The sequence below is a fragment of the Hyperoodon ampullatus genome (assembly GCF_949752795.1).
Source record: "Hyperoodon ampullatus genome assembly, chromosome: 15".
In the NCBI taxonomy this organism is placed as follows: domain Eukaryota; kingdom Metazoa; phylum Chordata; class Mammalia; order Artiodactyla; family Ziphiidae; genus Hyperoodon; species Hyperoodon ampullatus.
In genome coordinates, this window is record NC_136928.1 from 80,539,523 (window position 1) to 80,553,274 (window position 13,752).

General features: G+C 51.7%; 1 protein-coding gene across 5 annotated transcripts in view; it reads right to left on the bottom strand.

Moving 5' to 3' along the window:
• Positions 1-1,206: 1,206 nt before the first annotated feature.
• The window catches only part of GREB1 (growth regulating estrogen receptor binding 1), a gene marked incomplete at both ends in the record, with an annotated part of 69,096 nt that continues 56,550 nt past the window's right edge, over positions 1,207-13,752 (bottom strand). For all 5 annotated transcript variants that reach the window (XM_079721526.1, XM_079721525.1, XM_079721524.1 and 2 more), the window contains 8 exons: positions 1,207-1,370; positions 2,516-2,654; positions 3,086-3,286; positions 4,495-4,630; positions 5,836-6,054; positions 7,897-8,071; positions 8,970-9,174; positions 11,512-11,673. In XM_079721526.1, coding sequence (XP_079577652.1) covers positions 1,207-1,370; positions 2,516-2,654; positions 3,086-3,286; positions 4,495-4,630; positions 5,836-6,054; positions 7,897-8,071; positions 8,970-9,174; positions 11,512-11,673 — 1,401 coding nt within the window. The remainder of the gene's footprint in view (positions 1,371-2,515; positions 2,655-3,085; positions 3,287-4,494; positions 4,631-5,835; positions 6,055-7,896; positions 8,072-8,969; positions 9,175-11,511; positions 11,674-13,752) is intronic.

Consider the following 13,752-nt stretch of genomic DNA (forward strand, 5'->3'; position numbering starts at 1 on the left):
AGTCTGCTTCTGCTTCTCTCCAGCTGTGTGATCTTGGTGAGATGCGCTCTCTACATCTCAACTGTCTCATCTTTGAAATGAAATGGGAAGAATAATTCCACGCGCATGGGCTGCTGGAAGGGTTAAGCAAGACCGTAACTGTGAAAGCACCTGGCCCAAGGCCCAGCCTCTAGGGGGCCCTCTAACACGCTGGTTTAAAAAACATCCCAGCACAAGCCAGAGTGTGGGCGCATCACAGAACATCGCTGCTGCCTTGTCTGTTCCTCTTCCTCTCCTGTCAGGGACCAAACATTCGTAAGAGAAGACAAGCGACTCAAGGAACTAAAAACTGAGCTTCAATAAATTAGAGTCAGAAGTCTAGTTCTTATCAACCATTTTCCACATCGCTTTAGTTGTTCTCATTGTTTGTTTCAAGTAAGCCATTTGGTCCTCTTTCCTTTGTAAGGCAAATTCTATTTCTCAAGATCAATCTCTGTAACCCTAATTTCCTTCCTGAAACCCCTGTAGTTTTTAAAAAAGTTTCTTTTCACTTTTGCCCTTTCTAAGAGGTAGGGTATTTACCCTATACTATTTTAATAGAATCGTATTTGCTCTGAAGTGAAACTATTCGTTTTACTTTATTAAAGTTGATGCCTTTGGGCTAGCTTCTAAAAGAGTAAACTTACATAATTCTTATTAAGTGAACCTACTTCATTCTTTCTTGTCTCCAGCCTTTACAGTTAAAAGGTTCTTTTGGAATATTGCTCTGTAGTAGGTTATAGAGAAACCTACATAGCCAACATCATATCCATCATCTGAAATGCTGGCGCCTGTACAAGATAAGCCAAGGGGGATCCTTCAGAGCTAAGAGAAAAGTCAAGTCTGTCCATGGAAGCATATGGATGATGTGACAGCAGGCAAAACTTTGTTCTTCATATGATGGACTTCGACCATCATGGGGACATTCGACCCCAGGCCAGGGCGATGGGGTCTGCCCCAGAACCTAGGGGCCTTTGGTTTGAGTTCCTGCTCACCGTCCACTCATCCCCGTTGGCCTCAGTAAGTCTCGGTCCATCTCTGGGCCTCGGTTCCCTGGCACCTACCATGAGGGGGTGGCCAACAGACACCTCTGGGTCCTGTCCCAGTCCAGACACTCCGTGGCTCCTATTCTTCCTTTAGCCTCAGCAGCCTGAGGTTCTGAAGGCCCCACCCTCAGATGTGTCTCCCTCAGATGTGTCGTCCGGTCAGAAAGAAGAGGGGTCGGTCCTCCTTGGCATTGGCGGTCTGGAATTCGTCTCGCAGCCGAAACTGCCACTCATCTTCCAGCTCCAGGCGGACAACCGTCTGGCGGAGTGAGTTGCGGTCCTGACAGATCACACACAAGGTGGCACCTGTGTGGACAACAGCAGAGGTATGTGAAGAAAACAGGGGAGTTTCTCCAAAGGAAAGGTACCGCCTGGCCGCTATTTGCAAAAACAAAATACGCTGCTGCTTGGACGGGAAGGACCGGATGTCCGCGTGAGCGCTTGTTTCCTTGGGGATGCTTCTTAATCTTAGCAAGACAGTGAGATTGTGATTTGGCAGGTCTGGCAGATGAGACAACATGGAACCAAGAAACACTGGCAAAGAAGTGAGCAGAGGGGGAGAAGGAGACAGACTCGCAGGACCACAAACCAACACCCTCGGCTGCAGCCCCTGCTGGGAAGCGCCCTCCCCTGCCCCTCCAGCCCGACCCTCCCTCTCCAGCCATCCCAGCCGGCCACCCGCCCAGGCCCCACGCACCTCCTGACTCTTCCTCTGCTGGGCAACGAGGATTCTCCCGCCTCTCGACGCCTAGCGCTCATCAGTAATCGTGGGTGTTCGTTCTAGGTACCTACCTCCCTACCTACACGTCCTATCCTCCTATTAGACGAAATGCATCCCAAGAGCAGAGGAGGTTGTGGAAACCTCTGACTATGTCCCCAAAGCTTATGCAATGTTGGTGCTCACTAAACACCTGGTAGAGAGGAAGGTCAGAGTCAAGGGCAGCCAAGGAAAAGTGAAGTTCGCTTAGGGATCCCAGCTGGATTAGAAAGAATGTGTTTAAGTCACACAGAAGGAATGTTTCTCACTCTCAACCACTGCATCACGAAAACACCTACAGAGGGAGAAAGACTAGAAGAGAAGTAAAGATGCATGTGTCACCCCAAGACAAGGAAGAAGAACTCATCCACCAAGAAGGAAAAACGTCTGAGGGGATCTGCATGCTTAGGTTAAGAGCCTGGCTTGGAAAGCAACAGAAAAGTTGAGAATATCTGCTAGTCACCGAAAAGAAAGGGGCTGTGTCTTGTCTCTACGCAAACAGGTAGCGGGCGCAAGAGCTGCCCTGGGATCCCATCCCAGCCTTCCTGCGCTTCCCTGGATGGTCGGGGAAGTCACGCGCCCTGAGCCTCAGTTTACCCGTTGGCAAGGACTAGACCAGAGGTCACCTCCGCAGAGGCGCCAGGTGGCAACAGCCATTCAAAGCAAGGTCCATGGTAAGAGTACGGGAAGTTACCTTTCAGAAAATGAAACTTTTTCAAGAAGCCAGCTCCCACAAAAGAGTCACAGAGGTACAGCAGGAGTCCACTGAACAGGAAGTCGGAGCAGCTGATGTTTAGAGAGTGGGGCCTGGAGCTCACATAACACACAGAGATCTGAGAAGAAAGGAATCCGAGAGAAAATGTCATTCTCCATGAAATACTCCACGACATTGTGTTAGGGCTTTGCATCTAGCAAATACAAACTGCCAGGTCAAGCTCAGACTTGGAGGAACAGAAACAATATTTAATGCTATTTCCAAATCTATATCCTAAAATTCAACTTCAAGACTTATCTAGATTTATCTATTCATTAATTCATTTGAGAATCAGAAATGTTTAGCATCAGAAGTGGGTTTGATTCTTAACTTCTTATATCGGGGCCAAACCACTTCAGTCCTCTCAGCCTTTATCTTATCAGCTGTAAAGTGGGGTCATACCGGAGCGGAAGTAGTGGAGTGGTTCTCATTCCAAGTCCTGGGTTCTGGCGCACGTGTTTAGGAATTTCCCGGATTTATGGACTCGACAGCGCCCCCTCTGACAGTTACCTGAGACCCCAGGTTAAGGTAGCAGTCGACGGACAGCACGGGGTGGCCGTGATTCTTCAGGGACAGCGGGAAGAAGCGGTGGCTGTGGTGCTGCAGGAACTTCTCCAGCAGGAGCTGAGCAGGGGCCGCGAGGAACGTGTGCTTGCTGTCGGGGGCGCAGATGTACTGGGCCGGCACGATGGCCATGGGGCTGTCAGACACCTGCGTGGGGAAGGGCGGGCGTCAGCCACTCCCAGCCACCCTGAGCAGGGACCCAGGGTGGGTGGCCCCGTCGTGGAAGGCTGTGCCGTGGAGCAGCGATGTGAGAACACATAACTTCCACTGTGAGGTTCTCCATTAAGAAAAATTAGGTTTAACCGAAGTGGGACGTGTGAAAACTGATCACGTGATCGATCAGAATTGTAGACACTGACCATTCCACGCTGAAAATTGGCTGCCTGGTCTAGAAAAAAATAAGGGAATCCATGGACCTTGTTAATGTTCCCCCAAATCCAGGGATGCAAACCTCTGGGAACGGCCAATCTCCTCTTGACCCCCAGACCCTATCTGCCTCCTGTCCAGCCACATGGCCCCTGCTCTCCACGGCCTGGCCATCTGGGCCCACCATCTCTCATTTCATCACCAACAGACTTCCCATGCTACAGCCAGAGAGTCTGTGGATGTGAATCATGCTAATCAAACCCTCTGCTGGACACCCTTCAATGGGTTATTGTTACTCCTACAGAAAAGTCTAGAACCTTCCCACAGCGGATAAGGTCCTGCCTACTTCTCCAGCTCATCTCTGACACTCTGCCCCATGGATCGGAGGGACCTTCAAGGCAGGGGTGTGCCAGCTCCGTATGGGTTCCTGGAAGACACAGATCTCCGAAGGCTCGCCGTGACTTTGCATCTGAAATGCCCAGGTCTGCCCGGCCAGGACCGACACAATCAGATCACGTCTCTGCCCATCAGGAGGCCGGCTCAGCCACCAAGCTAGCCCGTCAGGGCCATTCAGACAGTGTTTGGGAGGCACTGTCCTAGGGGCTCCGAGAAGAGCACGGCACCACACCTGGCCCCCCACCAAGGGGCTCTGTCCAGCAGAAAAGCCGGACAAGTGAACAGCAAAGACAGTGACAGAGATGAGCTCAGGAAACCAATGGGGAGAGAGAGTGCGGGCAGGCAAGGGCGCACAGGAGGGCTGGTGGTGCGTGTGCGCTGGGTGGGGGACACACAGGAAACCAGTTAGAGTCGGAGATCAGAAGGGAAACAGGATGAAGTCTTTTCCCTTCCCGGGGCTCCCAACCGGAAACCTTTACTAATACTTCCCAGCAGTCAAGCCCACCCCACTGACTCAAAGGCGCCCGGGTGGCCGCCCTGCCAGCTTTCCCACCACGGACGGCAGCCCCCTCTAGGCACACGGCCACACCCACCTTGGACGTGATGTGGAAGGACCTGTGCCCGCCCACCGCGATCTGCTTCTTCATCACGCTGAAGCGGTTGAACCGGCAGAGCAGGAGGCCGGCGCTGTGCACCCGCAGGTTGAAGTCCACGTCATCACACATGAACCTGCCCAGAACCAGAGGAGGGGGCGGGTTGGACTGGAGGCAGCTCACACACCCCCGGTCACGCCCCTACCAGACACGTGCAGTGTGCACCCCTGTACTGGGGGCTGGGAAGGCGGAGCAGGCTCGTTCCTGCCCCAGAGACCTTCCTCTGGGAGGCACAGAAGGCAAACCGAGAAGGGAAACAGGACAAGCTGTGATGCGCCTGCACCAGGAAAGCAGGGTGCACCCCAGGCTTACACTACAGAAGTATTGCCACCTGTGGACCAGGCACGACATGCCAGGCACTGTGACGGGGACTTGACAAACGCCACTTCATCTATTTGCTGAAAAGGAAACGACCGACCTCCCAAAGTAAACATGTTAGCCACTTTTTACAGCTGAGGAAAACAAGATTCAGAGATGGCAAGTCATCAGCCTAAATTGCAAAGCTGACAAGTGGCAGAACCCAAATTCCAAGCAGGTCGGTCTGGCTCCAAAACTGACACTCCTGCCTGGGCCCTCTCGGGGGTGTGCCCACTGCCTGGCACATAGAGGGCTCAGTAAACATTAGTGATTAGATTCTTCTCGTGATGTGAGCATGTCTGCATATATCTGTAGAGAGTGACACAGGGAAATGACAGTTTCCTTCAGTGCTGACGCTCCTAAAAAGTGACGTGTCCAGAGGAGGAGCCAAAAAAGCAAGAGCAACAACACCCGGCAGCACTTAAGTCATTAAATATGGTACCACGTGAACTGAGGAAGGAAGTTGAATGGCCTTAGGCAAATCTGCCCTAAAATTATACAACAAAAATACCAAAAGGGCTTCCCTGGTGGCGTAGTGGTTGAGAGTCCGCCTGCCGATGCAGGGGACACGGGTTCGTGCCCCGGTCCAGGAAGATCCCACATGCCACGGAGCGGCTGGGCCCGTGAGCCATGGCCGCTGAGCCTGCGCGTCCGGAGCCTGTGCTCCGCAACGGGAGAGGCCACAACAGTGAGAGGCCCGCGTACCACAAAAAAAAAAAAAAAAAAAAAAAAAAAAAAAGCCAAAAAAACCCCATGAGGGCTGAAAGCAAGGGACCAGGCCAGTGCTATGGGTGAAAAGGCTCTGGTGTCGTTGGCCCTGAAGGGCAAGGAGGGAGCAGCCACCCGCCAGGAGTAAGGCCGCCCCTCACGGAGGGCCCTGGGACCGTGGGCTGAGCTGACAGCCAAGGTGGCGCAGGAGCTCACCGATTCTGGTTGTACTGCACGTTCTGGGTCAAGTCCACGTTCAGGATGATGAAGTCGTGCACGTGGCAGCGGGAGAAGGGCTCGCGCACCTCGCGGCTCCCGGTCCTGCTGGACCACTTGCGCACGCCGATCAGCGCGTAGTGAGTGATGTTGGGGGAAGACTCAACGTGCTGCATGATGTGCTTCAAGGAAACGTTTCTTTCTGACCAAGAAAATTCCCTGTTCGAAGGAAGGAGATGGACATCCCTCGGTTGGCAAGCAGACAACAGCAAGGCCCTCTGGACCAGGCTGGCCAGGATGCCGCTTTCCCCTGAACATGCCGGGTGGGGAGGTGCAGAAGGAACCCATCACAACCACCAGGCACTGTGCTCAGCACTTCAAATTCACTGTCATTGATCCTCGCAGCAATCCTATGACATAGCATCCCCATTTTACAGATGAGGAAAAAAGAGGCTCTGGATAACTTGCCCAGTGTCACGTGACAGAGCTTGGATTGAACGGTGTTGTCTGTCTCCGGAGCCCACGGTCTCTGCATCTGCCAAACCACCTTGCGTTTCCAGTGTCAATTCCAAGCGAGGTGGGGGGAGGGAAGGAGGCAGTGTGTAAACACCTCCCACCCCACCCTGCCGGTGACTGAAGTCCGTGAACACAGTGAGGGCCACCCGATGACCAGGGAGGGCTGCTGAAGGGAGTAACCCCAGGGCTGGGAGCTAGGGTGACAAGAACTCTGTCTGTGAGACCCAGGGAAGTGGCTCAACTTCTCTGCATCTCAGCTTCCTTTCCCCCAACTGAGGGGCTTCAACTAAACTCTCTAAGGCCCCAGCCAGCTCTGACGTGCCAGGACTTGAACGGCTGCTGCAGAATGAAATTCAGAAAGGCAGAGGGAAAAGCTTGGTTCTCTTGCTCATCGCTGCCCTAGCCGAGCTCTTGCCCTCAGAAGCATGACAGTGAGAATACTGAAAGCACGGTGACTGCTGTCCTCATGCATGTGCAGCTCTAACAGACAGAAAACAGTTTTTTCTAGAAGAGCAGTGGTGTTAACGGTAATTGTTACATTAGGACTCACTAACACAGAAGAGGTGAACCAACCTCAAAAGTTGCCTCTCACAAAAACAAGCCAAAAAATCAAGTTGTTTCTCGAAAAAAAAAAAGAAAAAAAAATCAAGCCAAAAATAAAGGCTAAGTTGAAACACTCATGGTAAAACCACACAGAAATATTTTACCCATGATGTTCAGATGCAGCTGTATCTACTGAGCCTTTCCTACATTGTGCTGCTCCATTGCCCGTGACCGGGAACACAATTCATGGTTTAATTAATCCTTGTAACAAACTTCTAGCACAAGTTTAAGTGCCCCTTTGAAAGATGAGGAATCTAGAACCCAAAAGAGTCATTTCCCTAATGTCACACAGCAAATAAAAATACAGCTTCACGTTAGGAGGAGGCTGGGGGGAGGGAGGAGGGACTGGAAGGTTCCGGGGTGCCAGCGATGGTCTGTTTCTTCATCAGGGAGTTTGTCAAGTGTGTGTGTTCTGTTTGTGAAAATACCTGGATATGGGGCTTCCCTGGTGGCGCAGTGGTTGAGAGTCTGCCTGCCGATGCAGGGGACACGGGTTCGGGCCCTTGTCCGGGAGGATCCCACATGCCGCGGAGCGGCTGGGCCCGTGAGCCATGGCCGCTGAGCCTGCGCGTCCGGAGCCTGTGCTCCACAACGGGAGAGGCCACAGCAGTGAGAGACCCGCGTACCGCAAAAAAAAGAAAAAGAAAAAGAAAAAGAAAATACCTGGATATGTATTATACTTTCCTTTTCGTATGTATTTGATGTTGAATATATATTGCTTTACTTTCTGTATGTATTACACCTCAATAACATTTTTAAAATTAAGAACTCAAAGTAAAGCTTGGAACGTGAGCCCACCACACACAGGGCTCTGTCCACTGCACACCACACCTTCTAGCGTGAGGCGCCTTCTGGGGTCCTCGAAGGGCGGACGAGAATCCCCCACTGAGAAGAGAGCACGTGCACTTGTCTTACCGGTGGGGTGAGTGTGTGGGTTCTCACCTGCTTCTCTCCCCACCACAGTCGACGTCCACCACGTTCCACATCACGCAGGAGTCATCAGAAATCACGATGAAGGGCCAGATGTCCTGCGGCTTGATCCCCAGTTCCTCCTGCCGGTTCCGCTCCAGCTCCAGGTTGTGGTAAGACAGCTCCTTGATCAGGAAATGGGCGGCGCCTGAAACGGGCAAACGACCCCCACTCAGGCCAGTCCTATGCCGACGACCACCCAGGACAAAGCCCCAGTGAGAAGAGAACTTGATGAAAGCCCATCGAGGCCCCAGCCCCACCAGCTCCCGGGGGGTCCTGATCTGCAGCCCTCACCCACCCACTACAGGCTGTTGACTTGGTAGAATTCTAGGGCAGAAAACACTCCTCTCCAACTTGCACACACATCAATTTATCCTTGCTTTTCTAACAGCTGAGAACATGAATAAATCAATAACCAAACATCGAAGAAAAAAGAATAGTCAAATCAAAATAGCTTTAAAAGCCAAAAAGCTTAATGAGAAAGGTCTTTCCTCTCTACGCGGACAAAAACTGTCTCTTGCCACCTGCCCGTACAAGGATGTGGTCAGTAGCCACGGCGGTCGCTGACCTTCAGCACACCCTGAAAGGAGGTCAGGGTGCCGATCAGGAAGGTGGCAGTCTATGCTCTGGGAAAAACTGGCAGAACAGGCCTCCAGAGAGTTAGATATTTTTCAGGAGGCGATTTTATGAGCCCAATTCCTTGCATCGTCTCCTATCTAGAAAAGCACTAAAATCAGTAACAGAGATATCTGCTCCCAGTAACCAGCAGCAGCCTTCTTGTGACCAGTAGCATCCCTCTGCCAACGTGTGCCTGACTGCACGCATCTCCCTTCACCAAAATCCCATATACACTGACCTCCCCCCTTATCTCATTGGAGCCGTTCCTCAGAGCTATCTGAGAGGCCGTCTCCCAAGCTCTAGGCCTCATTTTGCCCCAAATAAAACTTAACTCACAACTCTCACGTTGTGCATCGACATCTAGAACATTCTCTCCAGTCTCCATTCACAGAAACTTTACAGAGTAGGGCACGTTTAAAAAGGCCTACCCACTCCAGCGCTGTTGAAGATACTCGGGAGAACCAGCATGATGTGGTTGGGCCAGTACTTCTTATAAATCGCCATTTCATACTCCTTGACAACCAGCACATGCAAATGGCTGGCACCATCCATCGCGTGGTACAGGTTAAAGAGCCCGTGTTCGTGACGGCCCGTTGTGGGAGTGAACGTCGGACTTTTTATGTATTCATGACTCTGGAGGGCACGGGCATAAAGAAGCAAGTGTTTGTCAGCGCGGCCACAGTCATTCCCCTCCCTTTAAAGTGTGACTTCGGGGGCTTCCCTGGTGGCGCAGTGGTTGGGAGTCCGCCTGCCGATGCAGGGGACACGGGTTCTTGCCCCGGTCCGGGAAGATCCCACATGCCGTGGAGCAGCTGGGCCCGTGAGCCATGGCCGCCGAGCCTGCGCGTCCGGAGCCTGTGCTCCGCAACGGGAGAGGCCACAGCAGTGAGAGGCCCGCGTGCCGCAAAAAAAAAATAATAAATAATAAATAATAAATAATAAAATAATAAAATAAAATAAAATGTGACTTTGCAGCCTCTTCCATCAAAAGATGGCATCTATTTCCACACTCCCTGCATCTGGCTTAGCCTTGGGACTTGCTTTCATGGATAAAATGCAGTTAAAATGACAGCGCGCCAGTTCCAAGCCTGGCCTCCAGAGGCCTGACACGTTCTGCCTTCTCTCGGAACCCTCCCAGGAAGAAGCTCGGGCTAGCCTGCTGGAGAAGGAGAGGCCGCAGGGAACAGACATGGGCGTCCCTAGCCCAGCCGGCACCCCCGCCAACCTGGTAACTAACCTCGGACACAAGTGAGAGCAAGCCACCCCAGGATAACCACCCAGCAGAACTGAGTCCAAACTGCTGGCCCACAGAATCAGAAGCTAAGTACATGCTTGTTCGGAAATGGTTTGTTAGGTGAGCAAAACTAACAGGCATATATTGATTACCCAAATTCATTAACCTCTCCTATGAGCACCTGATGTTGTGCTCTGAGTACACGTTATTCCTGTATGACTTAAATCCCTCTATCATAGCCATACAGCCTAGCTACTCATACACGCAGGCTATGAATCTCTTATATAAATAACTGTGTTTTCTTTCACTCTTTTCTCAACAATAGGTTCTGCTGGCCAAGCTAGGTCTTCTATTCCTTCTCGATTCCTCAAAGTACTTGCTACAAAGCTGTGCATACAGCTGGTGCTCGTAACCAGTTCTTTTTTAAAAATAATGTTATTTATTTATTTATTTATTTTTGGCTGCGTTGGGTCTTTGTTGCTGTGCGCGGGCTTTCTCTAGTTGTGGCGAGCGGGGGCTGTTCTTCATTGCAGTATACGGGCTTCTCATTGCGGTGGCTTCTCTTGTTGCACAGCATGGGCTCTAGGCGTGCGGGCTTCAGTAGTTGTGGCAGGCGGGCTCAGTAGTTGTGGCTCACAGGATCTAGAGCGCAGGCTCAGTCGTTGTGGCGCACAGGCTTAGGTGCTCCACGGCATGTGGGATCTTCCCGGACCAGGGCTCGAACCCGTGTCCCCTGCATTGGCAGGTGGATTCTTAACCGCTGCACCACCAGGGAAGCCCCTCATAACCAGTTCTGATGGGAACCGCCTGGAAAAGCTAGTGCAGTAACTGATAAAGGCTCAAGCACCTTATAGTAAAGGCCTCACTGCCACTTTACAAATATTTTCATTCTTGATAATAGCCTGCTGGGTCTGCAAGGCTGGGTTCAGCTCTGGGCATGCCTGGCCCTCTGGAGAAGGAACAGCAGAGCTGTACACAAGGTCCATGGGGCTGGGGCTGGGGCTGGGGAGGGGGCAGCCGGTTGACCCTGAGGTTGTCAGGCTGGAACTGTCAAACCAGCGCCCCTCAGAATGGCGGCCAGAGAGACGATGCATCATTAGGAACACCCTCCTCAGAAGAGAGAGAATTTCTCCTTTAGAGATATACGTTGAAATATTTACAAATGAAATGATGCAGTGTCTGAGATTCGCTTCCAAGTAACACAGGAAGGCAGATGAAGAGAGACGGCTTGATGAAGCAAGACTGGCCTTGAGTGAATAACTGTTGAGGTTGGGTAAGCAGCCCTGGGGTAATCGTTATACTATTCTGCCATCTTAGCCTGTTTCAAATGTTCCATAAGAGACAGCAAGAAAGAAAAGAGAGTGGAGGGGACGAACATTCACTGGCCCCTGTTATCTTCCAGGTACCGTGCTGGGGCCTGACGTCGGTTACTCCATACAAATCTCACCACAAGCTTTTGCAAGAGTTATTATTGCCCAAAGCTTACAGATGAGGAAACTGAGGCTCAGAGACATCAAGTGGCAGTACGATGTCAAGCTTGAGTCAGATTTGACTCTGAGTGACCACAAAGCCCTTGTGCTCCCCAGCCTCCTCCAAATTGAGTCACCACGTTCGTCTCTCCCCGCCAGACCCCACCCCATGTGCCCGACTCATCAAGAACTACAGTCTCTGGGTCTCCAGCTCGGTGGTCCCTTGCAGCCACTTTGATTTGCCCCCCGGGGACTCGAAGCCAGTACCTTGTCTGTGACGAGGGGCAGCCGCATGCTCTCCAGCTGGCCTCCGGGTTGGCTGAAGACAAAGTGGTGCTCCTTGGACTTGGGGATGATGAAGTGCAGTTGGATCTCCTCTCCTAGCATGGAGTAAGAGAAGGCAAAGGCGTGCAGGGTGGACTCATAGAGCTGAGGTGCGAGGGGGAAAGGACAGAGCTTGTCATCAGAGTCCGGCCTGACTTCCCGGAAGAACCCAGGCCCGCCGTGGCCGTGACTACACAGAGGTCGCTGCCGCCTCTGCCCCAGGCTGACGCCAGGACACACTGTGGACGCCCACACCTGAGGCCACACCCACTGGGCCAGCGGCCGCACCCGTCCCGGTGCTGACCGTGCTTCACCCAGCAACGCCACGTCAGCCGCCCCGCCCTTCCCGACACTGGACCCGACCCAGAGGGGCGCTGGGTTACCAACGAAAGCATTCACGTGCCAGATCACATTTTTAATTGTGACAGAGGTTATTTTCCCACCATAGGTAATACGTGTAACAGCATATTAATAAGACAACTGCGAACTTGTGCGTTTCTATCTCACGCACCACGTCCAGGCCCCCTCCCGTCCCCTTGGCGTTAAAATTAACAATCTGTGAAGCAGTTAACAACCCTATGTCCTCACCGCCACTTGGTGGACGTGGAAACTGACACCCACGGGTCTTGGGCTCACTCCGATCCCCAGTCGAGCCTCACCTCTAGTCACTCTGTCCAAGGAGCCCTCCTCTCACCAGTCACCGTGCCCGCACTGCCCTCTGGTGCGACCTCCCAGCCCAGCTTTGCCCAGGCCACGCTTATGCCTCCTCCAGTTCTCAGCTCAGGTGTCCACAGAGGGGTCTTCCCTGACCCTCACCCTCCATCTGACAGCCCCTCCTGCAGACGTGCAGCTAGCCTGTGCTGTGCCCTCCCGGGAACCACGGGGGCCAGGGCCGATGCGGGCTGGGACATGCCGGCTGTGAAGTCCTACTGTGGCTCTACTTTGAGAGCAGAGATGAGGGAGAAACAGATTCTGACCTGGGGAGGGAACACAGAGGGTCGTAACTGAGGAATCTCCTAGGACTTCCTCTCAGGGAGCCTTGAGCGATGAAGGAAGAAGAACAGAACAAGCAGAGGCAGGGAAGTGCCAGCAGGGGGCCAGAGTGTGCCCCTCAGTGCTCCTCACAGGGCCTGGTTTCACGTCCCCTGCCAGTGTGGCCCCCCAGACCCGCGTGCCTGCACACAGACCCAGCCCTCCGGCCAGAGCTCAAACCCGCCCCCCATGCTTCATTCATTCCTTCACTGCAGACCCTGAAGTGACCAGGGACTGAACCCTTTGAGTCTCTCCAGATCTTTAAATTTCAAAATCAAGACAATGTCTTCACTTATATGTTTCTCTGCCTTGAAAGAAAAGCTTCATCTCCGAGGGAAAAAATGTTAGGAGAATTATTCTGCAGCAAATAGGATTTCTGATTATTTTAATCCTTTGAAAAACCACTCATATGTACTTTCTAATTTCGTCTACAGTAAAATTACATCGTTTAAAAAAATCTGTGCTAAAAGAAGACAGGTGCTACTTCAGTGGAAGCTGAGCTCAAGGCCGAGTAGATTCGGGAAAATGAAAGCTACTGTCTGCTGTTTCCCTCTGTAACGGGGACGGACAGAGAAAGCCAGTGCTGTTGCCACCTCTGGGCCTTTCTGGGGTGTCCACTCATGTATACATGAGTATGTAAGTCGTACAGAGAAGTGTAAATTACCTCATGCTGTAACGGCTATCAGTGTAGGTAAAACAATGTTGTTATTTTTTGGATGATTATTCATTTGGGTGTAAATCCTGACAGCAGTGGAAGGCCTCCTACTGATAGGATAATACTGAGAATAAGGGTTGTGATGATGGGTAGTTTATTTCATGCGTGTGACAGTGATGATATGGTGGTGGCTGAACTGTGAATAAATCATTATGCCATGCATATTGACTGGAATTGATTTGACTTAATGAGCTATGTACAATTAATACATATATGTACTATGTAATACCAATGATTTAATGTAAGTGCTATAAGCATGGGGTAAATAATGCACGATTACACATATTATGTATTGTGTACAATTTGATGTATATGTACTTGTATACGTGAATATACACATAATGCACGAAGTACACAACAATTTATGGGGGAAAAGTATGTAAAAAAAAAAGTTGGCCGCGTAGGTGTCTGCCTGGCTCCCATCGGCTCCTGCTGCT